This window comes from Anguilla anguilla, chromosome 2 (assembly GCF_013347855.1).
Source record: "Anguilla anguilla isolate fAngAng1 chromosome 2, fAngAng1.pri, whole genome shotgun sequence".
Classification (NCBI taxonomy): domain Eukaryota; kingdom Metazoa; phylum Chordata; class Actinopteri; order Anguilliformes; family Anguillidae; genus Anguilla; species Anguilla anguilla.
In genome coordinates, this window is record NC_049202.1 from 27,399,144 (window position 1) to 27,425,972 (window position 26,829).

At 38.3% G+C, this 26,829-nt stretch overlaps 1 protein-coding gene across 2 annotated transcripts in view; it reads left to right on the plus strand.

Annotated features, from left to right (window-relative positions):
* Positions 1-26,829, plus strand: part of LOC118221799 (angiotensin-converting enzyme-like) — a 157,029-nt gene that overhangs the window by 36,712 nt on the left and 93,488 nt on the right. The window contains exons 6-8 of one of the 2 annotated variants that reach the window (XM_035407189.1): positions 5,227-5,930; positions 17,943-18,113; positions 18,676-18,769. In XM_035407189.1, the coding sequence (XP_035263080.1) occupies positions 5,721-5,930; positions 17,943-18,113; positions 18,676-18,769 (475 nt within the window). In that variant the 5' untranslated portion in view covers positions 5,227-5,720. Of the gene's footprint in view, positions 1-5,226; positions 5,931-17,942; positions 18,114-18,675; positions 18,770-26,829 lie in introns of those variants that run through there. The other variant, XM_035407190.1, reaches the window with a different exon arrangement.

The following is a 26,829-nucleotide window of genomic DNA, read 5'->3' on the forward strand; positions in this document are numbered from 1 at the left end:
GAGAAAACAACTGAAGTGACGTAAAAATTAGTCACAGAAAAGGTTAAACTCTGTTTTTTGGAACTGGCTTGGATTTTCACAATCTGACACTTCCAAACCAACAAAATTAACAAAATAATTTATACCCTACTTAAAAAAAAAAAAAAAAAACATGTATGTACTATTTTTTTTAAGGAAACACTTGAAGTGAGACTGGTACGGCCATGCTCCTATTAATGATTGACCTAAGATATTTGTCAAGGTCATAAACATAATATTTCATGCTGCATAAATCAATTTTGTTTGATCAGTTCATTATATCCATAGATATTAAAAAGGTGGGCATGATCCTAGAAGATTATTTCTGTAGCCTGCCTCTATAGTCACCACACAATCAGGGGAAAGGCTACACTTGTGAGAAAAAATAATTGTTTTGCCAGAGGTCTGTAGTTGTTGCACTTGTATTTGCCATTTGCGAGTGATGCATTTTTGTGAAAGCATTTCGATAAGATATAACAACCTGCAGGTTATAATCCTTGCAAATCCTTTGTGAAACAAGCCCCAGAACTATATCATTCTGTTGGTTACTAAAGAGTTAATGATCATTTTCAAATTTCCTTTGGCTTAGTGCCTACACAAACAGCCAACACTGGTTCAAATGTACAAGAGATGGAGATGTGGAGGCAAAAATATTCAAGATTAATTCAGTGAACAGTAGGATGAATGTAGCATTTTCAGTGCTAATTATTAACTCATTCTATTAAGCAATTTATTAGATTGAAAAAAACTATTGAGTATTCCTTAGTTAAACAGACGTTAGGTCATATATTGACAGAAGTACATTATTTTTTAATTTTTTTAATTACAAACTCAATCAGAGCTGATGAAAAACATTTTTGGAAGTGAGCAATGACAATATTGTGTACATTTGATTCATAATTAGAAATATAAGTCCCTTTTTAAGTATTCTACAGTTGAGGCCAAAATTTTAAATACACCTATGCTAAAGATATTCAAATTCAGAACTCCGCACATTTCATGTTACCATACATTTCTTTTGGCAAGTCAATTAGGGCACCTATTTTGTTCACATCAGAGGTAATTTTAAAACAATCTATTAGAGACAGATTTATTTCATCTTTAATTCACTATATCAGATATAGTACGTTAAAGCTTAAATAAATATGTCTCTTAGCTATTATTTTGAAATGAACTATTATGGAAATAAAGTAGATACCTTAATTGACTTAACACAGTAAATGTATGGTAATATGAAATGTGTTGAGTTGTGAAAAACTGAGTTTGAATGTCTTTAGACTAGGTGTATGTAAACTTTTGGCCTCAACTGTACATGAAATACAAATAAATTAATAAAATAATAAAACATTGAACCCCCTTGTAATTATGCAACATTCCCTGATGGAGCACACCAGATATTCCAGCCGTTTATGCATAAAGTGCACGTGGACCCAATATGCTTAACTCAGTCTGAATGCACTTATCTTGGTCACATGGGACACACCTTCAGTCTCTGCACAATGTGCCTAGATAAATTGGCTTAAACTGCCTGGTCTGCAATTTTTGGAATTAAGTAGACTTTGCCTGCATGTATCTCATGGCTAAATAGGCCCTTAGTGTGCAGCTAGTAACCTCCAGCCAGAGCTAAAAAGTTCAGATCAAACTTACTGTGATTTAAGTCTGAAACAATTTTTCGACAAAACTGAATGGCCTGTTGGATGTGCTAAATGGCTTGCCACACTTTCCCCTTGAAATGGCCCCTTTCCTTCTTTTTATTACCTTTGCTAAACATGTATTAGAGAATATATCATTCAACAACCCTTTCTAGATTGCATGGAAATTTCTCCAGGGAATAACACAATCATAAGCCACATTTCAAGGAAGAAAATTCATTCTTGAATTAGAATACGGTCTACAACCCTGGTCCTGGGGAACTAAAGGGCCTGCTGATTTTTGTTATTACTGAGCACTTAATTCATCAATTATAGCAGCTGATAACATAGTCACCTCAATTTACCTGATTTCTTAGGTCTCAATTAGTTGCTGATCAGGGTTACAGACCCCTGAACCAGACAGTCACTGGACAAACATTTTATTTGCCACTTTTTAGTATAACATTTTGCAGTAAAAGGAAGCACTATTTCAAAACCACATGCGTACATCATTGCTACATAAAATATTCAAAGTGAAAAGCATTATGAAGACAAGAAGGAAGTGGCCTGAATAAAAATGTATGAGCTGGCTTGAGGTCTTTGTGTTAATTTGGTTCAATTACTTGACATTCTTTCTTCATTTATGGACACATACCAAAATGTAACCCCACATATATGTATAAGATGTATAAGAAATAAAAGAGATAATAACAAGCATCAATTAACATACTTACAATCCAAACTGATCAAATCTAAGATCAGGGATCTAAAATGGCCCAGTGATACAATGGAATTCAATTTAAGTCTTTTTTGCAGTTCATTCTAGGTGTGAGGGGTACAGAATTTAAAAGCAATCTTTCCTAGTTCCGAGTTAGTTTGAGGAACGTGGAGTGTTAGCCAGTACTGAGAGCGAGTGTAGCGATTTCCATTTTTCCAGTCCAGGAGTGATGACAAATGAAGGGGTAGATTACACAGAAGGGCTTTATAAATAAATAGAAACCAATGCTGACTCTTCTTGTGTAAAGAGAGGGCCAGCAAACTTTTTCATTGGGATGGCAGGTATGCCATCCCGCCAAGTTACGCCTTGGCATGCCCCATACCTATACAGCACCGAGAGTTTGACACTTTTCAGGGTTCCCCACAGAAATAACCACAACAGCCACAGACACTCAGCCCTTAAAAACATTAAATTCTGTACATTCTGACCCCATTTCAACAGACAGATTTCATAAACAACTTCACAGGTCCACACAATAAAGCCCCAAACTAAGGGGATTTTGCGTTTTCTCCTTCTTCTTCTTCTTCTCTTTCTTCTTCTTCTTCTCATTCTTATTTTTCCTGCCGCCTATCCCACTAACAACATGTCTCCCCATTGGACATTTTACCGACATCAGCCAAATCCTCACCCTCACGACCCAATCAAAAACTCGCATACACACGCAAAATACCCATACCTTTTTACTCCAGTTTACTACATTTCCAGCTTAAACAGCTAATCTGTCTGTGGCCTAGTGGGTAAGGTTACAGTCTTGGGAACATGGGGTCTAAGGTTCAAGCCCAGCTAGGGACATGTTTCTTTAACCTGCTTTTACTCTCACTAATAATTGTCTACTTCTTCTCAATTATTGCTTTTGCGCCATATCTACCGCCGTTCACCGAACGTATACACTGCATTATGACGTACCGTCTACACGTTCAGTTATTAACCGGCTACAATATTGCAAAGCCATATGGATTCAGCGGGAGCTCTTCTGTGCTTACTGGCCTGTGTTCTTCTTTAAAACCACGGACAGGTTTGCTAATGATGTTTCACGCATTGCATAGCTATGTCATGGTGCTGCACTAACAAAGTCACAGACTGGTAAACCTCCGGTTGAAGGATTGAATCCCGCCTCGCCCTCAGGCAGATAATTTCCTCTTTTACACTAACGTTTTCTTACGCTTCTATATTTTCTTTACCAAAACTCACTCACGGCTACCCATATGCATTTCATGATGGCAAATGTATTCCTTTTATTAAAAAGTTACACCAGTTCACCACTGTGCCATTTCTACTAACTATATTTCTTCACCTTGGCTACCGTACAAAACCTTCTTATCAGCAAACGCCACGTTTCCACATTCATGTTACCTCGCCCTGTTCTCTATCTAGCCACATACAAACAATTACTACGTATACATACGTGTACGTTCTGCAACTCCCCATTAAAACATTACATTTAAAATCATGACTCACTCATAAGTATAACTACTAGTACTGAACATGAGAAAAGCACATGAGTGCAATAGATTTCATACCTTACTTAACCCTCCACTTTAACAGCTATTGTTTTATAGCGACTGTTATATATACCGTTCCATAAGGAAACTAAGCTCGCTCATGGTCACTTTATTTACTCCGCACTATAGTCTGTGATCATGTCAACCTTCACCTACATGCCCATTCTGCTAAAAAAATATTGTTTCAACTACGCAATTTCATCATTTCATCCTAATTTCTCTCACATTGTTGTTATTTTCTCATATGCAAAGCCTGCTGGGACATATGCGTCTGTTCCTGTTCTCCACTATCAAGTTTCCCGGTTCTAGCTTAGCAAAACAGCGAAGAGGATTCCCACCTGCAGATAAGCCTATCAAAATGCCTTATAAACCTTACAAACACGAAAAGTGCATCTCCAAATAACAGACAACGGATCAGGACAGCAGGGTACACAAGTTGCGACCTAGGCAGCTCTAATTCTACGGGCTTGCTGATTCTTTTCTCAATCAAGGCTCGTTGGATGGCCGTCAAATCCGTGAGGACATACACTAGCCATATTTCACCTGCGTTTCTGTTGCGTTTACACCTACGCCACCGCATCCTTTGTCACAGCCACTGTTTTACATATATAGCAAACCGAAACTGCTAAACAGTACACGCTCATCAGACTGTAGGCTACAAATTCACACAAGGATAGCCATAATCCACAACCGTTTCTTACAGGGTCACTTCGCATTTCTCACTCTCATAATAAAACGCTTTTCAAAAAGAAATTATATCTCATAAAAAACACGTTTTCAACGTACAAAAATGCCAAGTTACTCAAAAGTATTGATATCAAAATGACGCCAAGTTACGATACTACAAACAATATAGGCTATCTTGCCTCACCGAAATTACATAAGATGTATTTCAAAGCAATGCTACCCAATATTTCCTCAATTCTTTCAAGTCACTGTGATTTCTTTAATCATAAATTATAATAATAGTAATAATAATAATAATAATAATAATATAAATTAATATAATAATAGGCTCAATACCCATTGTGTTACCTAATTCGGCAATAGATAGAGATAGATAGTTACTTTAAGCTAAATACCAATTAATTCACATGCTGCCAATATCAGCATTTATTCTGAGCAGGATACACCTCAAGATGCACCCTAGTTCGTTTTATTCAGTTCCTCTGCATTTGCGCTCTCATGCATTGCAAGACTACCTTCCCCTCCTTCAGTTCTCACTCTGTCTCTCTCTCTCTCTCTCACACACACACACACACACACACACGCCATTTCTCTTTCTCATCTCCTCCAGACCCAGAAATCAGAATCCAGAAGTGACTGTCAGACCCAGAGAACAGTGATTGAAGACCCATCTCTTGCCAGCAATGGTGTGGAAAGCTTATCTCTGAAGGACAGGAGCAACTGTTGAAGCTGCGGAGCAAATTTGTGGCTTATTATTCTTATTGTTCCTGTCGTTGACTTGGTGGGAATCCATAATGAGACTGGTTGATAGACAGGGAGGGACAGAGAGAGGGAAACATACCTTAAGGGATGTTGCTGTGGATTTGTGAGGGGAAGGCTGCAGAAAGTGTGGGCTGGGTTAAACTGGCACTTAAAAGGTGCCTGCTCTGGCTCAGCAGCACATGAGAAACAGAGGGAGAGGCAGGGGGGGCAGCCTGTCCACTAGAGGGCAATTTCATAAACCAGCCAAGAAGCTGTGCACACATCAGCAAGACTTTTATTTTCAGACTTCTTTTTTTAACTTTCATTTCTCTTACCATTCAGGTTTGAGAGGGAAGAAGCAGAATGTTTTGGGCAGCATTATTACTGCTCATCCTGGGAGTTTCCCATGCTTTGCCACCCCACTGGCTCCCTGGGAATTTTACCTCAGATGAGGTTGGGGCAGAAAAGTTTGTGAGTGACTACAATACCACTGCTGAAGAAGTCTTCTTCTATAGCACAAATGCCAGCTGGAACTACAACACTAACCTGACTGACCATAACTCCCAACTACAGGTAAGCCTCCAGTTTTCTGTCTTTAGGGCTGTTACATGGGTTCAGTCATAAGGAGGGGTTCCATTCATATATACATAGGAAAGGCTATTCATTTGCGCATATTCATTTGTGGAGTAGGGTCTACACACCTGATCATTTTTGATACATTTTTAACACTAATTAACCTCCTTACTCACAGCCAGTATGCTGAAGTGTCAAAGTCCGCTGCTGACTGACACTATCTGAGTTCAGCCCATTGTCCTGACAGCTGTTGTGCACCACAATCATCAAACTCTGAGCTCTCATACCTCGAACTGAAATATTCAAATGGTGAAGTAATGGAGCTGAGCTTTTATAAAACCTATGGAATCAATTAAAGAAGGGAGATTCTGCCATTGTTTTAATTATACAGATATGCAGGCCAGATTCCGTACAGGTTGCTTCAATGCACTTGGTGCAGATATCTACACATTTGAAAACCTCTATCTGTCTGAAGAAGGGGGTGCAGGGGATTCAACGCAGACCTCAGCAGATGGGGTGGGGGATTCCTTACTTGAATCTCTGAATCAGAGGAGGTGTAGTTGTCTGTTCTCACTGAATCTGAAGGGAACCAGGCACACACAGCAGGCACTGACCACCTCTGTAGTCTGACTGTTACACCTGCTAATTCTGCCAACACTGCTTTTAGAGCCAACTCAGCTTACAAAAAAGAGACATTCTTTCGTTAAAATGGCTATGATGTAACAGAAAGGCAAGCCGTGGACTGTTTTCATTGCAAGCAAAATTATATATTGACTTCTATTCGAGGTGGCAGCCACTGAGGTGTCTGCAGTCCTCTCTTTTTACATAGTATTTCAGAACTTTTGTAAAGTAAAATTTTTTGCAGGTTTATTTCCTGTTCTTTTAGGGACATGGTGATATATGGCTGTAATGTGCTGAAGCATAGCTACTAAATTCATTACAGAAACCCCTACCGCAATGATTTAGGGAAAATTAATTATTTTATGTGGCATTATGTAGTCTATGGTCCTCTGCTTTCCCCACATATGCACATAGACCAGAGCCCTCAGATAAATTAATTCAGCACATGCACAGTTTGCCTTTGGTCATAGACAAGCAATAGATCAAACAACACTGGTTGTTCAAATTACTTAAGAGGGTTCCCAATGATAATTTAAAAATAAAGGCCTCAAAGAGAAAGCAGGGAGCCATCAGCTCCTTTCAAACATTTACTGTATAACAGCATATACAGCTGAGGCCAAAAGACATTCAAACTCCACACATTTCATGTTACCATACATTCCCTGTGTTAAGTCAATTAGGGTATCTACTTTATTTTCAAGAGGCAAGTTAAAAATAATAGCTAAGAGACAGATTTATTTTTTATAAGCTTTTATGTACTATATCATATTTTCAGTGCATCAAAGGTTTACATACACTTTGTTAGTGTTTGATGGTATTGCCTTTTAATTGTTGAACTTGAATCAAACGTTTGGGGTAGCCTTCCACAAGCTCCTCACAATACTTGGCCGGAATTTTTGCCCATTCCTCCTGACAGAGCTGGTGTAACTCAGTCAGGTTTGTGGGCCTCCTTGCTCGGACACATTTTTTCAGGTCAGTCCACATATTTTCTATGGGATTCAGGTCAGGGCTTTGTGATGGCCACTACAATACTTTCACTTTGTTGTATTTAAGCCATTGTGTTACAGTTTTGGAGGTATGCTTAGGACTACTGTTCTGCTGGAGACTAAGTTACGACCAACTTTTAACATTTTAGCTGATGTCTTGAGGTGTTGCTTCAGTATTTCTAAATAATCCTTCTTCCTCATGATTCCATCTATTTTCTGAAGTACACCTGTCCTTTTTCCAGCAAAACATCCCCACATGATGCTTCCGCCCCATGCTTTACAGTTGGGGTGGCGTTCTTCGGATTAAAGGCCTCACCCTTTTTCCTCCATACATAGCGCTGATCATTATGGCCAAACAGTTCAATTTTTCTATCATCTGACTAGAGAACACTCCTCCAAAAGACTAGGTCTTCGTCCTGGTGATCACTTGATCTCCTCATTCTGGCTTTTTTATGACGGTCTTGGAGTAGTTGCTTCTTCCTTGTGCGGTCTTGGCTGAGTTGCTTGGATTTTCCCATGGTATCAAGGGCAAAAAGGCAGTGGCTCTAAAGGTAGGCCCTTAAATACAGCCACAGGTGCCAATTAACTCCCAATTATGGCAATTGGCCAATCAGAAGCTTCTAAAAACTCATTATATCAATTTCTGGAATCATCCATACTGTTTAAAGAGACAGTCAACTTGGTGTATGTAAACTTTTGACCCACTGGAATTCTGATATACTACAGTGAATTAAAGCTGAAATAAATCTGTCTCTAATCGATTGTTTTAAAGTTACCTCTGATATGAACAAAGTAGATGCCCTAATTGACTTAATTAATAAAATCAAAAAAAATAATACTAATAATTGTAAGGTAACATGAAATGTGCAGAGTTGTGAAAAACTGAGTTTGAATATCTTTAGCCTAGGTGTACGTAAACTTTTAGCCTCAACTGTACAGGAATAGAAACAGTGGATCACAAAATGCCAGATCATAGTGGCAAAGGACTAGACAAAAATATTAATGCGCCACAATGAATGAATGAACATACCTCTGGCTTTGAGAGAATAAGGAGAGAACACGTGAACAAACTCTCAATACCTCACAAATCCCATTGAATAATCACATTAAACCCCATCTCATCGTCCCCAGGCCTCACTGTGATTCAACACAGTTGAGGGTGAAATTTGGTTCTTAGCAGAAGTGTTATTATTGTTATTGTTATCATAATGTTTTGAACATATTATGTCGAGGGAGTTATTATTCACACTTAAATCTAACAGACCAGTGGTTGGTGATATTGAATCGAGAACTGCAATGAATATGGGCTTACTTTCATCTGCTGTACCTCAGCTAGTACAAATGATGCTGGATCCATACAGTGATGTGTTCTTGTTATTGATAACAGTTAATTGGTTCAGGTTTTCAGGGGGAAATTACAATTACTGGGGTTAACAAACAGTTAATTTTTTTAATGATTTATGAAACAAACACATCCCAGAGGGAACATCACAGTAACACAGTTAACATCACAGCAAATAGTTCAGTAAGGTACAGCAATAATGTGTACTAATGTGATGGTCATGTGCAACAAGTCACCTACAGCACAATTTGTAGGCTATGGACTGAAATAATCATATTGCCAGGCCAAGGATAAGTACACTGGTCAGGATTCAGGCCCAGCAGTTTGAGGTTCTCTCCACAATGCCCTAAATTATGCTTATTCACCTTTGAAAATAAAGTCATTGATTCCCACAAAATAGTAGTGGGGGGTTGGTCCCCTACCCACCTTATCATTATCGCTTTCCTTGCAGCATTATAAGGGGGTGGATAAGTTTCTTTTGCATTTTCAAGGTAACGGATATGACCACCAGTAATCCTAAGAGTGGTTTAACATCTACAGTGTGCTCAAGTATTCCTGATAGCTTGTCACAGAGCTTCCTCCAGAATGCTTGCATGTGAATGCATTCCCATAAACAATGGGACCTAGTATCAATACAGTCTTCACATTTTGGGCAGTTTGGTGAAGTTCCACTCTTTAATTTACAATAAATGTGTGGAAAAATGTATATGTTATGTATTATAAGGCATTTCCCTAAATTTCTTAGGTGTCTTATTTCAGACTGAAATTGTATGCCCCTATACAAACACCTAGGCGCAATACAAACGTTCTGAACATTATTAGCAATGTCTAATAGTTGTCTCTTATGACCAATGCAAATATAACAATATCAAAAATATGACACACCATAAATAATGAAGTGTTACAAGCAGTAATACTTTTGTCTTCGTATGTATCCTGGCTAGACTTCATGTTTCCTCCTCTTCTGACCCACTCCCCAGAGAATTTGCTTTAGCCATACTGATGAGTTGGAAGAATGAGTATAATCTTCCAAAAGCCAAAGGAAAAAAAAACCCAATTATGTTGCAACAGATGCTTGTATATTACTGCATAATGTTATGGTTTACTGCACAATGCTGTGATAAAGCAACCATTCAAGTGGTTGCATGCGGGCCTGAGACCTAAAAAAAATTACATGAGAGATATGATACACCGTTGGAAAGCTTATACTGTCCTCTACTGGGTAATGGAGGTATCAATCAAACCATAATAAACTGAACAGAGTTAAACTGGTCTGAATTGTGAGTGGTGTTTTGTGCCATTATAAGTACCTATCCCCGCTTTCTATTTGTGTATATTTCTCAATCAGAATGTTCAAGACAATAAATAACCACTGAATCTTTAAAGGGACATCTTTACATGTAAAACCAATGGTATGCTTGTATATTTGTTCCATATTTAGTTGCAGATATTTTCATTAAAATGCAAATAATTCTGAAAGGGTTTGACATAAAGTTATGAAACTTAATATGTGCATTGACAGTTAGATCCAGACTCCAGCTATAAAAGCTTAGCCCAATCTAACCACAAGATGATGCTATACAGATCTAAATATATAATTAAAATCCAAATATAAAATATATTTAAAAATGTATTTAAACTCACAGCATCAGAGGTGTCCCTTAGTTGATGGCACGGTCCAACATCTCAGTTGGAATATATCTATAAAGCATGTTTCCACCTTCATAGAGTCTTTGTGTTTGGCAACTCTTGTTATGCAATTTTAACCCCGGGAATCGCTGCTTGCAGCTATATTTTTATTTATCTCTATAAAAATATCACATCAGCAAAAAATTCATGATAATTTCAGTTTGCCAGACCTTTAACTGTATGCATACCACCAACATTAGACAACAAGTAATTGTCCCCCACCCAAAGGAACTTGGAGGTCACAATATTGCGTCTTTAGTGGGGGACGACATACTATTTTCTACCTATGCCTCTGTTTTACAGGTTCCTGTTTTTATTTGTTGTCTTATTATTTTAGAATTCAAACCATTATATTAAATTGACCTTTTATATTCTCTATTTATTCCTTAATTATTTTGTCATTATTTTTTTAATAAATCAAAGTTGCCTATATTATTATTAATTCCATTTGTTACTATTATTATTATTATTATTCCCTTAAACAGAACGGGCAGCAAAAACTGTAAATTGTAGAGCTATTTCAGGTATATAACTTGGCAGGTATATTTCTACATCCCGACTACTCAGGTTGTCACAATGACTCCTAGTGGCCAGATGGTGGTGCTGTAACAGAACCATTTACATTTTGGCCATAACTCCTGAACCGTGTCGAGAATCAAAATTCTTTATTTGCCAGATTCCTTGGGTTTCGCCAAATCAAACATATATTTCCAATTAATGTGCATGCCAAAATCTTTCAACATTTTAATTGTTTAGCAAAACCTACTTTTGTGAACTAATCTATGGCTATTTTTCCTATCGTCAGCAAATAAGGCTGGAATAATCTCTGAACACCACATAATTATAAAAAATGTTGACTATTCAAAAAAATATGGCCATCAAATGTCAATCAATTGTGGGCATGGCCTGTCACAGGCTGATTCCATGATGAGCCCGTAAGCTAGGCCTATGCTATTCATTTTCATTAAAGACCGCGCAACTCTGTTTTCCCAACATGCCGGCTTATTTCATATAGGGAAAAACAGCGTTTGTGTTATGTATTTGTATGGCAATGTCTGTTCTGCTAATGTGATTATTTATTTTTCTTGTATCAGATAAGGCCTGCTGGTGCAAGTTTATAATCTTGTGTTTGTGTGTTATTTTTACTGTTTGTGTCAAATGTTGAGCGTGTAAATGTTTCTCTTTCACTGTTTTGTTTGAATAACACAAATCACCACTATTTTCATTGACTGTTAAAACCATGTTTATCGTAGGCTACTCACTTCCGCGTCTCAGCTCCATGCACTGCCAAACGGAGCAAGAGAACAAACCAACCTAATGTACTGTAGATGGGGTTAGATGGCAGCTACCACTGCAGTCTCAGTTCACAGGGGGAATTTTTGTATTTATATATAATTTGTGTGTAGATCTTTTCAAGTGCCTTTATTTTCTTTTCTTAGGTTATATATTATTTATGTAATTGGTTTCATGTTTTCTGTATTGTTCATTTATTGTAGTTTGGCTGTTCTAAGCTAATTTATTTAATTTATGATGGTTCATGGCAGGGGAGGAGCTACTTGTAAAAAGTTCTCAGTTTAGAGTTCCTCCAGGCAGTCTTGACTCAACGTGCATAGTATACTTTGGGCCACAAGGTATAGCCAAATTTTGTGAAGTACTGCATTTCTTTTTATTTCCTTATTTTTTCTTTTTGTTAGGTACAATATTTATTTTCTAGTATTTTTCTTCACTGTATATATTTTGCGCTTATTTGGGAACTGGCACTGTAAAAAAAAATAAAATTCACTGGGTTCTTTGACCTCACTGCTGCTTTGCCACGTTTGTTTGCCTCCGGCTATCGGCGTTACCCTTACATGGCTATTTTTACTTACAGGAAGAAGAATGCAAATTTTGGCACCTCTCTGCCAATAGGTGGCGCTATAAGAACATAATTTATTTAATTAGCTATAACTCTTCATCCGTTTGACAAATCGGGCTGAAATATATATTGTATACTACACTTCTGTGAAAGTTTGACATTTTGACTTGGTACTACCTTGTAAAATTTGGGATCACTTGGCTTTTAGGGGGCACAATAGTAAATATGTAAGTTTTCAGAGAGCAGTCTTTGGCTATGATTAACTCCTTGAACCTGAATGATGTGTATTGGCATTATAAAACACCCCCTTTAATCTCCATTAAATAACTCTTATATATGAACGTAGGATCGTTTTTTTTTTGTTTGTTTTGCAGTGGATACTTGCGTCTCTCAAATAAACTGAACCAATGACAATCAAACCAGATATGCTTTTGACAACCACGACTACATTTCTCAAAATTTTGGCTGTTCCATCACCAACAGTATTAGTTGCTGAAATTAGGACACAAATCACAGAGCACTCAGCTCTGCAGTTCTAATGCTTCAGAAACATGTTTTAGAGATAAACTTTATTAGTAGAACTACCGCTTCATGCCATACTTCATTCTAGTGTTGTAGTACTCAAGACTGGTCTTGGTCTCGAGACCATATTTTGATGGTCTTGGTCTCATCTCGGTCTCGACTGCATTTTTACTCGGATTACTGTTCTGCTGGAGACTAAGTTACGACCAACTTTTAACATTTTAGCTGATGTCTTGAGGTGTTGCTTCAGTATTTCTAAATAATCCTTCTTCCTCATGATTCCATCTATTTTCTGAAGTACACCTGTCCTTTTTCCAGCAAAACATCCCCACATGATGCTTCCGCCCCATGCTTTACAGTTGGGGTGGCGTTCTTCGGATTAAAGGCCTCACCCTTTTTCCTCCATACATAGCGCTGATCATTATGGCCAAACAGTTCAATTTTTCTATCATCTGACTAGAGAACACTCCTCCAAAAGACTAGGTCTTCGTCCTGGTGATCACTTGATCTCCTCATTCTGGCTTTTTTATGACGGTCTTGGAGTAGTTGCTTCTTCCTTGTGCGGTCTTGGCTGAGTTGCTTGGATTTTCCCATGGTATCAAGGGCAAAAAGGCAGAGGCTCTAAAAGTAGGCCCTTAAATACAGCCACAAGTGCCCAGTTAACTCCTAATTATGACAATTGGCCAATCAGAAGCTTCTAAAAATAATTATATCAATTTCTGGAATCTTCCAGACTGTTTAAAGAGACAGTCAGCTTGGTGTATGTAAACTTGTGACCCACTAGAATTCTGATATAGTGAATTAAAGTTGAAATAAATCTGTCTGTAATCGATTGTTTGAAAATTACCTCTGATGTGAACAAAGTAGATGCCCTAATTGACTTGCCAAATGTTAACAGGAAGTACCCAGTCCATGTGATCAGTCTGTCTGTGATCCCGTGATTGTGACGTGACGTCATTGAACCAAAATAGCGCCCAGTCCTTACATTATTATTATTGATTCTCATAGTGCTACCTATTAGCCTAAATCAGTGGTGTCAAACTCATTGCCATGGAGGGCCGTGTGTATGCAGGTTTTCATTCCAACCAATTAATGCTGCCTTAATTGAGTCCAATTACTCATTCAGCCATATGCGTTTAACTGCATTGAAGCACAGAATATAAGAAAATTTTTATTTAGACAATGCGGGTCACCATAGACGTCGGGTCACCATTGTGCACAAACCTGCATCCCTAATTCAGCAAATAATTTAACTAATTATATAATCAAGATCTGAGGCTGGAATGAAAACCTGCATACACACGGCCCTCCATGGCAACGAGTTTGACACCACTGATTTAGGCTAATAGGTAGCACTATGAGAATCAATAATAATAATGGAAGGACTGGGCGCTATTTTGGTTCAATGACGTCACGTCACAATCACGGGATCACAGACAGACTGATCACATGGACTGGGTACTTCCTGTTAACACCTGTAAAACATGCATCCCTGTCTGTCCATTTCTCTTTGCTGCTCAAGTGGAGAGACGTGCACAAGGCACTCTCTAAGGGCACAGGCCTAAAGAAAGCTAAGGCCTGCCAGTCACGGGACACGCAGAGAGATGCACTGGCTCTCTCGTGTTGTAGCCACAACTGGCAGTTTATAACTCAAAGTAAATGTGTTCGCTATACTGCAAGTAAGCTAAAGAAACTGATCCATCAAGGAATAAGTTAATTTACTAACTTTATACTTGCTATTGTTCTGCAACATAGCAACAAGTTAAACGCACATAGTCCATGTACTTTCCTGTGATGGCAAGTAAAGCAAGCTCCAGGACAAAAGAGAACCAGAACGAAGACCGGCTTTTCTACTCACAGCGCAACGGAGATTTAGAGCCAATTCCCAAGTCCCTTTGACAAGCCAGCACTACATGGAACCATCTGCACTCCCCGCAGTTAGACTGACAAACATCCTGGCATCAACTAGTTTAGGAAACTTCTTTGTTCTTTGATTTCAATGAATTATGTTATTGATTGTATATAATGTTATGTTTAGATTATATCACATCTCTTGTTGATTAGCTACAGTAACCTAGCCTGCATAGCAAATGTATATACTCTATTACTAACATTAGCTTACAGTTCACCTTGCTTTTAACCAAGATCTATGCATGTGATCGCTCATGCACTAACATATACTCATTCAATATATGGTCTTGTATATTTAGAATCCAAAAGTACACTGAAATTAGCTAGACACAGCCATTCCCCTGATTTCCAGGCTAGTTTCAGCTGCACATGCTAAAATTGGATTCATAATTTCACTCCAACAGAGGAGCTTTTGTTCCCTGACCCACACTTACGCATGTTGTTACACCATTGGTTATTATATTAATATTTAGTGTTGAAATTCATAATCATGATTTAATAATTAATTTTATGAGACTGATTAATTATGAGACTGATTATACTTTTCACCATTTGATCACTGTATGAGGTAATATGCTTATATCTCCTGCAACAAACACATTTTAATTATTTGTCCTTACTATTCAACAATTCGTAGAGGTGTTTTCCTGTATAATAATAATAATAATAATAATAATAAACTGCTAAAACACTATGGAAATTTTCACCATTTTTATTTAAACATTTAGGAGAAAGCTCACCCAGTTTGCATTACACTACAGCAAGGCCTAGTTCAGATTCTATGAAGACATCAGTTGTCCACACCTTCCATCTACTCTGAGAATACTGGCTGTTGGACGAGTTGCTTCATTCGTGTCAACTTCTTCACCTGCACCTGGGGTGGCATAGGTTTTTATTATATGCAACCTTTTCTTTCATTTGTATTTTTTATTAAAGTTCATTTAGTCACTTACTGCATGGATTTTATGATTAATAGATGCCCAAATTTGGACTCAGCTGGAGTCAAATTGCAGCCTTGTGAAATGTTTTGGTTATCTTGTTACTTCATTAATCAGTACATCAATGAAATTTGATTTTCATTTTCTTTCTGACCTTTTTGATGCCATTTTAGACAGATTATACCACTGAACTGTGTCTTTTAAGCTCTGCTCCACAGGTGCAATTAGTAGGCAGACCCATTTGATTATTGTGTCATTAACTGCAGCCATGGTAAATAAGATCTGAAAAGAAACACATTTGCAACATACAAAAATGAATGTTAGTTAGTCACACATACAAAGCACTGTCTATAAGTCATTAATTCAAACTTGCAAAATCTAGGTTTGTGATTAAAGTATGCATAGCAAAATTAGACCAAGTTACAAGAAACAATATTAGCTCACACAAATTAAACAAGCTGTATTCCAAATCAATGCTACACAATGTTTCCTGTGTGAGTATTTTTTTTCTTCAGATATCATTTCTTTTTGTATTGTGTTTATTATAAGTGATAATAGTAATACGTATAATTCTCGGCTATGAGAGAGAAGTTTACACATAAATACGTGCAAACAAACATACTTTTTAGCTGAAAGAAACACATAGGCATGGAGTCACCCATTTTTCCTTTGCCATGAATGACAAATAAATAAAAGTCATATTTTTAAATGTGTTTTAAAAGTGTTTTAATGAGGTATTGTGTACACAACAGGCCTACTAATTGTTTGTAGGTCAGAAGAGCATCTATAGGGGTAATTAATATTAATTTAGAAATGTGGCTTCGCAGGCTAGCTAGAGTAGCCAACTTAAAAAGTAGTTAACAGTACAAACGGTACAGCTGTCAATTTGACCATTCTCAAAATCGATATACCTCCTGTGAAGAAGTCATGAGCGGGTTTCCATACTACCAGTAACGTTACCTACCAGACCGAATTGCAATGCAGATTTTGGGGCGACATGGCTCAGGAGGTAAGACCGATTGTCTGGCAGTCGGAGGGTTGCAGGTTCAAACCCCACCCTGGGCATGTCGAAGTGTCTTTGAGCAAGACACCTAACCCCTAACTGCTCTGGCGAATGAGAGGCATCAATTGTAAAAGCGCTTTGGATAAAAGCGCTATATAAATGCAGTCCATTTACCATTTATTTTGGTGCTTAATTTCGGAGCCATCTGTACTAGATTTGTATACTCGGTCTGTCGACTCATTAGCACGGTAGCTAATGTTAAACTCAAAATGCCGAGAACCAAATGGTCTAGTCTGGTTGTATATTATTTGGATTTCAGAAATATAAATGAGTTTCCTGCAAAGCAATATTTATATTTTTTAGGCAATTATTCATTAGCAATCAAGTCAGTGTAATGAGTTAAAGATTTTCCTGAGTCCGGGGGGGGCGGGATTTCAACCCGTGCCTGTCACTCGTCCGAAGGTCCCATAGGCAAATGTGCTACCCAGTGAAGTAGTCTAGCTGCTGTGGCCACAAAGTTAAAATATATGTCAATTTTGCATGTGTATCTGAAGTTTTTATTGGCTGATGTAGCTAAATGTCTAATGGGGAGATTTTTTGTGTGGGCCTGGAGCATTTGTGATGATGTAATTGGAAGGAAAAAGGAGGGAAAAAGTGTGAAATCTCCTAAATTTAGAGCTTTATTGTGTGGACATGTGAAGTTGTTTGTGAATTTTGTCTGTTGCCATGAGGTCAGAAGGTACAGAAATGAATGTTTTTAAGGGCTGAGAGTCTGTGGTCATTGTGGTTATTTCTGTCGGAAACCCTGAAAAGTGCCAAAATCTCGGCACTGTATAGGTATATAGGGCATAACTTGGCATACCTGGACGGCATACCTGTCATCCCAATGCTAAATTTATTCAGATTGGCAGGCTCAATTACACCGGGCAAGATCCATAGAGCACAGAAAAGTATTTGAATCCAAAACAAATATGTCTTGGGAGGGAAATGCTTTCTTGGGTGTGCTCCACTTGGGCTCTTTTCTTGATACCACTTTAAATTCTGCCTTTGGCCTCCTCTAAAAATGAAAACATACTTAATTTTCTAAATAAACATTTTTTGGGATGTGTCTCTTGATGTGTAATTGTTTCTACCTTTCTTTGTAGATTGCAGCTTCGCTGGATGAGCAGACCTTCACAGAGGCCTGGGGAAAGAAAGCTAAGGAGCTCTTCAGTGATGCTTTGATGGACAATTTCACTAACCCCATGTTGAATAACCTAATCAAGAAAATCAATGTTCTTGGAGCAGCAAACTTACCCCAGCAGGAACGAGAGACGGTATATATATTCCATACCTGCTATCAGGTGTTATATGACACATCAGTTGACTCTGTACATCCATCAAGTTACCCACATTTATTAAACTGATTGGTAACATACTATCTACTGACTCACAATCCCACAGTATGTACTGTCTATTTATTCACAGTCTCTATGCACTTCCCTGTTGCATGTACAGTTTACTCACCACTGGTCTCTATTCTGCCTACTTATCCACAGTCTCAGTATACTGATATGTCTTTGTACTATATACGGACCAGAATCTATATATGGTATGTTGAGCTAAATAGCATACATCCACCCACCAAATTTATATACTGTCCCAGTCTTTATATTGTCTGTATATTTGTTGCACTGCCTTATATTGGACACTAACTCTGTATATTGACCTACAAATGAGGGTTTGATTGTGGCCAGTTAACCAATGGCAGGTAGCTTGAAAGCAAACCGTGAAGGAATGTTCATAATGAATGCTATTATTTTAATTTATTGATTTGATTGTGGGGTAATGCATGTGATTTTAAATTATGTATAATAAGTAATTTGTGCTCAATTTCAGTACAATGCCATTCTTAGCAAAATGGACAGTATCTACTCTACTGCCAAAGTATGTCCTCCGGGTGTGACTGAGAATTGCTGGTCTCTTGAGCCTGGTGAGTATCTTTCATTCTGGAGTAGTCCTTTCTTGTATGTTCAGCTGTATAAGGATTCATCTGGCTGTGATAGTTTCATATTTAAAAATTTCTACAGCTGTATATGCAATGATGTTCAAGGTTACAAATTTACTAGACAATGTCGATTGAGGTTTGTACCTCTTTACATCAGGATAACTATGTAGAAAAATGAACATTGAAAAGAAAAATAACAGGAAAATGACCAATTTACAAAAGCCTTTAGAGAAAGACTTTGAGAGGCAGCTCTTTGGAACATGGAAGACACAAATGGAAAATTAACACTAAAGGCCAGAGCCAATGCCATCAGGCATTTGGACTTTAAAATTTAAATTACTCACACACCACAAATGCAATATCCCCCTCCTTCCAGGAGCTTTCCAATATGTTTTGGCTTGAAATAACAGTATCTTTGGAATGCTAAAAAATCGACTTATTAAAGAAATACTGGTAGTTTGTGCCATTTTTCTCTAAAACTCCACCAGACAGCAGGTAACAAGTGCTGGTACAACAGGTGTGAATTGGTCTCTCACTCCTCTGACATGCTATTCAGCAACTGAATTATCAACACTTTGATACAAATTGCTTGATCATGTGCGATTGAAAATAATTCAGCACATAAAATCACACAAAATTAATTCATTGCAATCATGTAATGATGATGATTTACTTTGGCATGGGGATCAATAATTGTGGGCTTTGTAGTTATAGAAATGACAGGTGTACAACTCAAAGATAATGCTTCCAACATAAACTACATGGCCAATAGTATGTGGACACCTGACATCCAACATTTCATACACGGCTGCTAGCTGTATCTGGAACTCCGGTACACACACCAACAAACTTTGAGCCACTGCGGTGCAAAACGTTTAATGAATAAGTTATGTGCGTCAGCCATTATGTTTCTTCAAATCGATTCATATCATTGTGGATGGCCACAAGATAAAATTGCCCATTCTGTTTGCAACATAGGACTTTTATTTAACTAACCAGTCGTTTCATTTACTACACATTATTGAAAAGTGATCGCTATATTATGTAGTCGCCCCCACCGAGGCAGCGCACAGCAGGCAGCGGGCTGAGAGCTGACCATTCACGGCTATCACTCAGGGAAACTCTCACATCGAGGAGGAGGAGACGTCAGGTGTGGGAGCTAGCGAGACAAAAGCCTGGTGTGGCAGCTGGATTTTTTTCAAACCCCCGCAACCTATACATCAAAATGAAGCAGCTTAGAACCTGTAGTTTCAGTTTGTTAATTTCCTCCATTAAAAAAAATCCAGTCTAAATATTTTATGAAACGTTTTACCTTGTATTTCAGTCAATATTCACCCGTTTAAGATGTAACATGCTGTATGTATCAGCCATAGGTCTTGGCTATCAAATGAATACGAAATCCAGTCCAGATTTTCATGGTAGGCTAACAGTTGCCCCCAAGGGAAAATATGAGGACATCAGATGGTTTGCAGTCTATCCAAACTTAGTTCAGTAGGGGAAAAAAATAAAACAGGCAAAAAGTTCATGTATTACTGTTATGTAGGCTAATTACTGTTGTAAAGTGGTCCATTCACGTTTCCATAGTGAACTCTTAAAGGAGTACCATGGTGGTTGAACGTGACACTTCCCAGTTGTCTTTAGGCAACAACAAAACAAATGTGCATAATTTTTTTTATTATTCAGTCATTTCAATGTACTTTAAAAGTATTTTTCTAAGCCTAAATTTCCCACTATAAAAGTTCACCCGAACCGCCTGGGCGTGGTAATGAGAACTGTCAGTTAGCTATGATTGACAGACCGTGCCCCGTTACCATAGCTACCCCCATGATAAGCGCTCTTTTTGGGAGACTTTTCACAAGCTAGCTAATTTAGTAGTATATCAAGTATCGATAGATAGCTAAGGTAGGAACGTTGACTTATATCCAATTACAATTTTTACTATCTAGCTAGCCAAGTTAAGATAAAAGCACAACTATAACGTCCTCATAAAAGCAAACTAGCTAGCTAACATTATCGATAACATTGCCTTATGAAAGCAAACTACCTAGCTAGCTAATGTTAGCTAGCTAGCTAGCTAAATGAATATAACCAGAAATAATCTAATAGTCCTTAAAAGGCACTATAATTTAAGTGAACCTAACGTTAGTCAAATATTTGCATTGTCTTGCCCGTAAGCCAGCGGCACAAATTATGGGTCTCGAGTTATCCATGGGTTTACGGGGCGTGGAATGGGGAGTGGTTACTGTGTTCGTGACGCATCAAGTTGACAACTTTCTCAACCGGTTGAAAATAGGACGATAAATTTAAAACGCATATTTCTTCAAAAATACAGAACGGACATATTTAATACTTCACTCATTGTGTTTCTTCAATGCCTCTTGTGCAAATAGCACATAAAACCGAGAAAGTGTGAAAATCACCATGGTATTCCTTTAACACATCAAGAAACGCTAACGCATCATCATTGGAATTTAAGATTATTCCCTTCAACTGAAGGACATTTTTCTATATATCTTTACTGTAAATAGTTTCTATTTCCAATGCCATACAGAATCTTTCCATTTATATATTTTTTCAGTTTCTGATTGTTCTGATGTCCCCCCAGTTAAAGGGGGGGGGGGGATTTAACTTGACTTCCGGTATAAACCACGCCCACTTCCTGTCTTCTATCCTAATACAGACACAGATACAGATAATTTTGTTGGTTGAACAGATACAGATACAGATAATGACGTCTCTGCACACCCCTAGTGCCTGGTGGCATTATCATGCTGAAACAAGAAAGGGCATTCCCTAAACTCTTGGGGAAGCACAGAATTATCTGGAATGTGGTTGTATGCTGCAGCATAAGATTTGCCTTCAGTGGAACTAAAGGGCCTAGCCAAACCATGAAAAACAGCCCCGGACCAAGGGGTATCCGGATATATTTGGTCATGCTGTGTACTTTCAGTTTACAGTTAATAACTTAATGCTTAGCTGTATGTAATATGTTGCAAATAAGATATTTGATTAAAACTATATATTTTTTTTAATGTTGCAAAAAGTTTTTATACTATCACAACTAAATTACAACAAATAAACATAATGAGGGGATATTTTTACACTGAGAGGTCTAGGCCTATTCTCCCCATTTTGGGGGGGTCCTCGGATTTTTGCTATTTTTGTCGCACATCAGGTCTTATCTTTTTTTTCATTTTCATTTCACAAAAAAAAGGCACAGTTCAGTGGAAGACTGTTGGAACAATGAGTGTTTTAATAACATACACTCAACCAACCCAGCATGCAGATCAATTTACAGAAGGAAAAATGATCAAAGCCAGAAGTTGAAAATATCACAAATACGTAAGATGGATTGCGAGTGTAACTGCATTTGGTCAGATTGCTTGCTGTAGGCTTATGGTGTATGAACCTCCATTAGAAATGAATGTGCATGTTGTGTCCAAAATGCAGCTGTGGCAAGTGAGTGCCACCCCTCCGGTTTAAACACACACTCACGGGAGACAGTTGTTTCCTTAATCAGCACTGCCGTGCTCTTTTATTTACAGACGCGTTTTTACAGAAAATATTTACGCACAAACGACGGTTCCGCAGCCGTCTTGTTATCAGCCCTCCCGCTCCAGCTTCCGGTCTTCCTTTAAAAAACCCCAGGCTCACTGTTGAAAGCAATCAGAGGCAATCAGCGCAATTAAACAATTAACAATTATCGGCGCTGATTACCTCCAGCTGACAGTCGTGACGAAGGATCCGAGAGCCGCTCCTCTCACACTCTCTCTGCAGCCGACGCTCAAACCACGCCCACCCCACCACAGCAGCAATGCCTGATATAAAGCAGGACAAATCACATCCCTATCTATATTATAGAACAGAAAAGTCTCTGTTAACTGCACTTAATCATCCACCCCCACTTTAACCAACCAGTATTAGTTGTGTTCCAGCCCTCGCACAAGTGACTGGTGCTCCAAAAATGTATACAACTTTACCAAAAACACAGGAGGGAAGAATAAATGAGTATCAATGACAGTTGGTAGAGTGCCTGATAACCAGCTTCTAAACAATTATAATAAGCCGTGGTCAAGTCGCATACACACATGCGTTATAGTGCGGTTCCTGTTCCAGGGTGTGGAGATACAGACAGACACCAAACATGTGATAAACTATTTCTGTGACAGGGATGAAAAGGTAGGGATTGGTTTGTACCATATGAATGATCTGCTGCAATTACCCACATAATGCATAAAAATAGCAATACAGGATGTCCTGGGGTTAAACTAGGCTCATGTGAATAGAACTTTGAGCTGAATTCATTTTACTGTGGGATGTGCTGTAATTACATTTTCAAGATACCTGGTCTATTTGTATGGGATTTACTATATTGGCAAATCCTCTGAAATTACCACAGATAGCCCGAATGTAAATGTCCATGAGAAAAGAAGTGGCTAGTTAAAATCTGATTACTGGCTGCCAAAAACCAAAACAAACACTTTCCATATGCAATTACATTACAGCAGGGTCCATTTCAACTGAATTGCTCTTTCTGCAAGAACTTTGATTTTGACAAAACACAGATGGTAATTCAGTCTGGTGTTTTTACATTCCTGACTTGTAAAAACCAGACATTGCAGATTCTTACTGGATTAAAGTCATGCATCCTGTCAGTAATCACTTAAAATACATAACCTCCCTTTGTGAAACTAATCCAGCTCACATACTGTAGGGTTTGACAAAGAAAACCATTTTCTCCTTTATGTCATCAAAACCTGTTGCCCACCCTGTTTCAATTCCAACTTGCATATAGAGGTTTATGTAACCTGAGTGATAGCAAGCAATTTTGTCTTCAGATCTGATCTGATCCCCATAGAAAATAATTTCCTTTCAAACTATGCCAAGATAAATACTGAGTGGACTGAGGTCACACTCAGCTGTGAATGTTTCATATGAAACACACTTAAAATACAGTTTACAGTTTAAAATCCTATTTATTCTCACTTTCACTGCACAACGTACCTCACAAATAACTCAATTATGCACCTATTTTATGTCAAGTACCTGTACCCTCTCACTGTTGCTGTACACAATGTACAGCGTTCTGGGTTTGCCCATTTATTACAGAAGGATTGTAATTACTATTTTTGGTATTCACTGTGCTTCCCCTGCTACTGGAATCCTCCCTTCAAGCGATTCACATGCTTCAATTATGTGTAATAACTACGGAAACCAGTTTACCTTGGGCACCTGCCTCACAATGATTCATTAATCCCTGTGGGGGATTGTTGCAATCACCTGACTAATTATTTATTTTATATATCCTTTATTTTACCTCTTGAGATCAAGTATCTCTTTTTCAAGACAGATCTGGCCGAACTGGCAGCATTTTAAAGACAGACAAAGGGTCAAAAATAGGGGTCAAAATTTTTTTACACATTGAACTTGACTGATTTTAATTTTTTAACTGTGAAATTAATCTATTTGAAATTTTTTAACTGTGAATATATATATTGATATATTGAATATATCAATATATTCAATACCTTCACACCGTGAACTGAACTGTAGGCCAAACTACAGTGTTGACTATGTGTTGACTCACATCTGCTTACTGTTGTTTTTTATGGAAAGAACGATGGGTAATGTAATGATTATTCTTTTGGATCCTTCATGAGCGTGTTAGGTCCTTCCATGAACAGCAATGATAAGCACACGTGTGTTTCAAAATACAGTGAACTCCATAATGTTTTAGACAAAGATTTAAAATAATTTACATGTGGGTGAAGTGCACATTATCTGCTTTTTAAGGGAATCTTTATAGATTTTGGTTTCACCATGTAGATATTACAGCATTTGTATACATAGAGGCTGATAAATAAGGGAAAAAATACAGTCAGAGACATTGGCCAAACTCTAGGCTTACCAATCAACTGCTTGGAACATCATTAATAAGAAAGAGAGCACTGGTGAGGAGGGACTGCGGAGGGCCTGGTAGGCTAAGGAAGAGCTCTACAGTTGATGACCACAGAATTCTCATCATAATGAAGAAAAAACCCCACACACCCATCCAACAGATCAGAAACACTATTCAGGAGGCAGACATGGATGTGTCAGTGACTACTGTTCACGGAAGACTTCACAAGCAGAATGACAAAGGTTGCACTGCAAGATGCACAACACTAGTTAGCTGCAAAAACAGGACAACAAGGTTACTGTTTGCTAAGAAGTACCTAGAAGAGCCATCAGAGTTTTGGAAAAAGGTTTTGTGGACAGATGAGCCTACAGTTGACTTGTATCAGAGTGAAGAGCAGAGTGTAGAGGCCAAAAGAAACTGCCCATCACCAAAAGCACCCCCCAAAGCAACATTTTGGTGAGGGTGTTGTGGTTTGGGCATGTACGGCTGCCACAGGTACTGGCTAACTTGACTTCTTTGATAATGTAACTGCTGATAGCAGCAGCAGCATGAATGCTAAAGTGCACAGAAGCATTTTACGCTCAATTCAACCAAATACCTCCAAACTCATTAGACGGTGCTTCATCTTACAGCAAGATAATGATCCCAAAAATACTGCTAAAACAACAAAGGAGTTCAATAGTCAAAAATTGGAAAATTCTTGACTGGCCCATCTGAATCCAATTGAACATGTGTTTCATATGCTGAAGAAAAATCTTATGGCAAATGGCCCCTAAAACAAGCTGAAGTTGGCTGCAGTACATGCCTGGCAGAACATCACCAAAGATACTCTGCACCAGGCAATGTCTATAGCAGTGGTTCTCAAACTGCGTACCACCTCAGAAAATATTTGGCTGTCCAAGTACCACCATTATGACCGACGTTAAAATATAGTAGCGTAGGCCTATCCTATTCAGCTATGCATAGTTCACGCAGGAGGCTAATATATTCCTAATAAGAAAATTATTTATTGTTGACTGTTGTCAGCCATAGCCACGCTGTACACAGGGGTAGCACTAGAACTGGCACTTAAACTCTTACACACAACTCTCATACAATGCAAGGGGCAGCCCCTCACACACACACACACACACACACACACACACACACACACACACACAGCAAGTGAGAACATTAAGAATAACAACTGTATTTCATTCAAACACACACACCAGGGGCGTGTCTACGGGTGGGCTGGGGTGGGCATTGCCCACCCAGAGATAAGCCTTGCCCACCCAGAGGAATCATCTGCCCATCCAATGAAAACTCTGAAAAAATCACCGTTATAGCTATTTTTTAGGGTCCATAGTTTTCTGTAATTTTGTCATTGGTCATCAAAAAATGCACTGCTTTCCTATTGGCCATTTTGAAGGTGTGGGTATGCTTAGTCAGTGCTGCTCCTTTAAATTATCGTGAAACCACGCCACTTCTTCACACATGCGGTACAGACATGATTAAGTGAACTGCAAAACCTGTTTGTAGCTAGCTGCTATCAGAAATCCAATTAAAACTGTTAATACCTTTTTTCTTTCTTGTTAATTCTTTTCTCTGATTCTTATAAGTTATATTAATAGTCTTGTATAGTTTCACAGTTTTGCACGTTTTGCAAGCTTGGTTTAGTGATTAGCCAGCTAGCTAGCCAGCATTTTTGTATAGCTGTTTCCGTGGATAAAATCACATTTATAATTGTTATTTTCTGTTAAAAACATTTAATTCATATTCAGGGAGATCGCCAACTACTTGCAAGTTAGATGACACGTGTAGCCGTTTACTAATACCATTGCACCGGCTGGAAAATAACCCGTTAAACCAGAGAAATTGCGGAGTTGTCTTAGAATCTTTATCGCCGCAGAATGCAGCAGGGCTGGGAGCGTCGGCATAGGAATGGACGCCGCAACGAAACTTCAAGCATGTCACAACAGGTACAACCATAAACATATATATGTCTATGGGTACAACAGCTGTTTTAGAATGTCATTCCATTGTTTTTGCAGCCCGGATCAAAATCGGCGTGAGAGTACCAAATGAGACATTTGCATTGGCGTAGGAACCGGGTGGGACGTGTCCCCTTCCATGTGTGTAAAGAATCAAATTGCCCCCCCCCCCC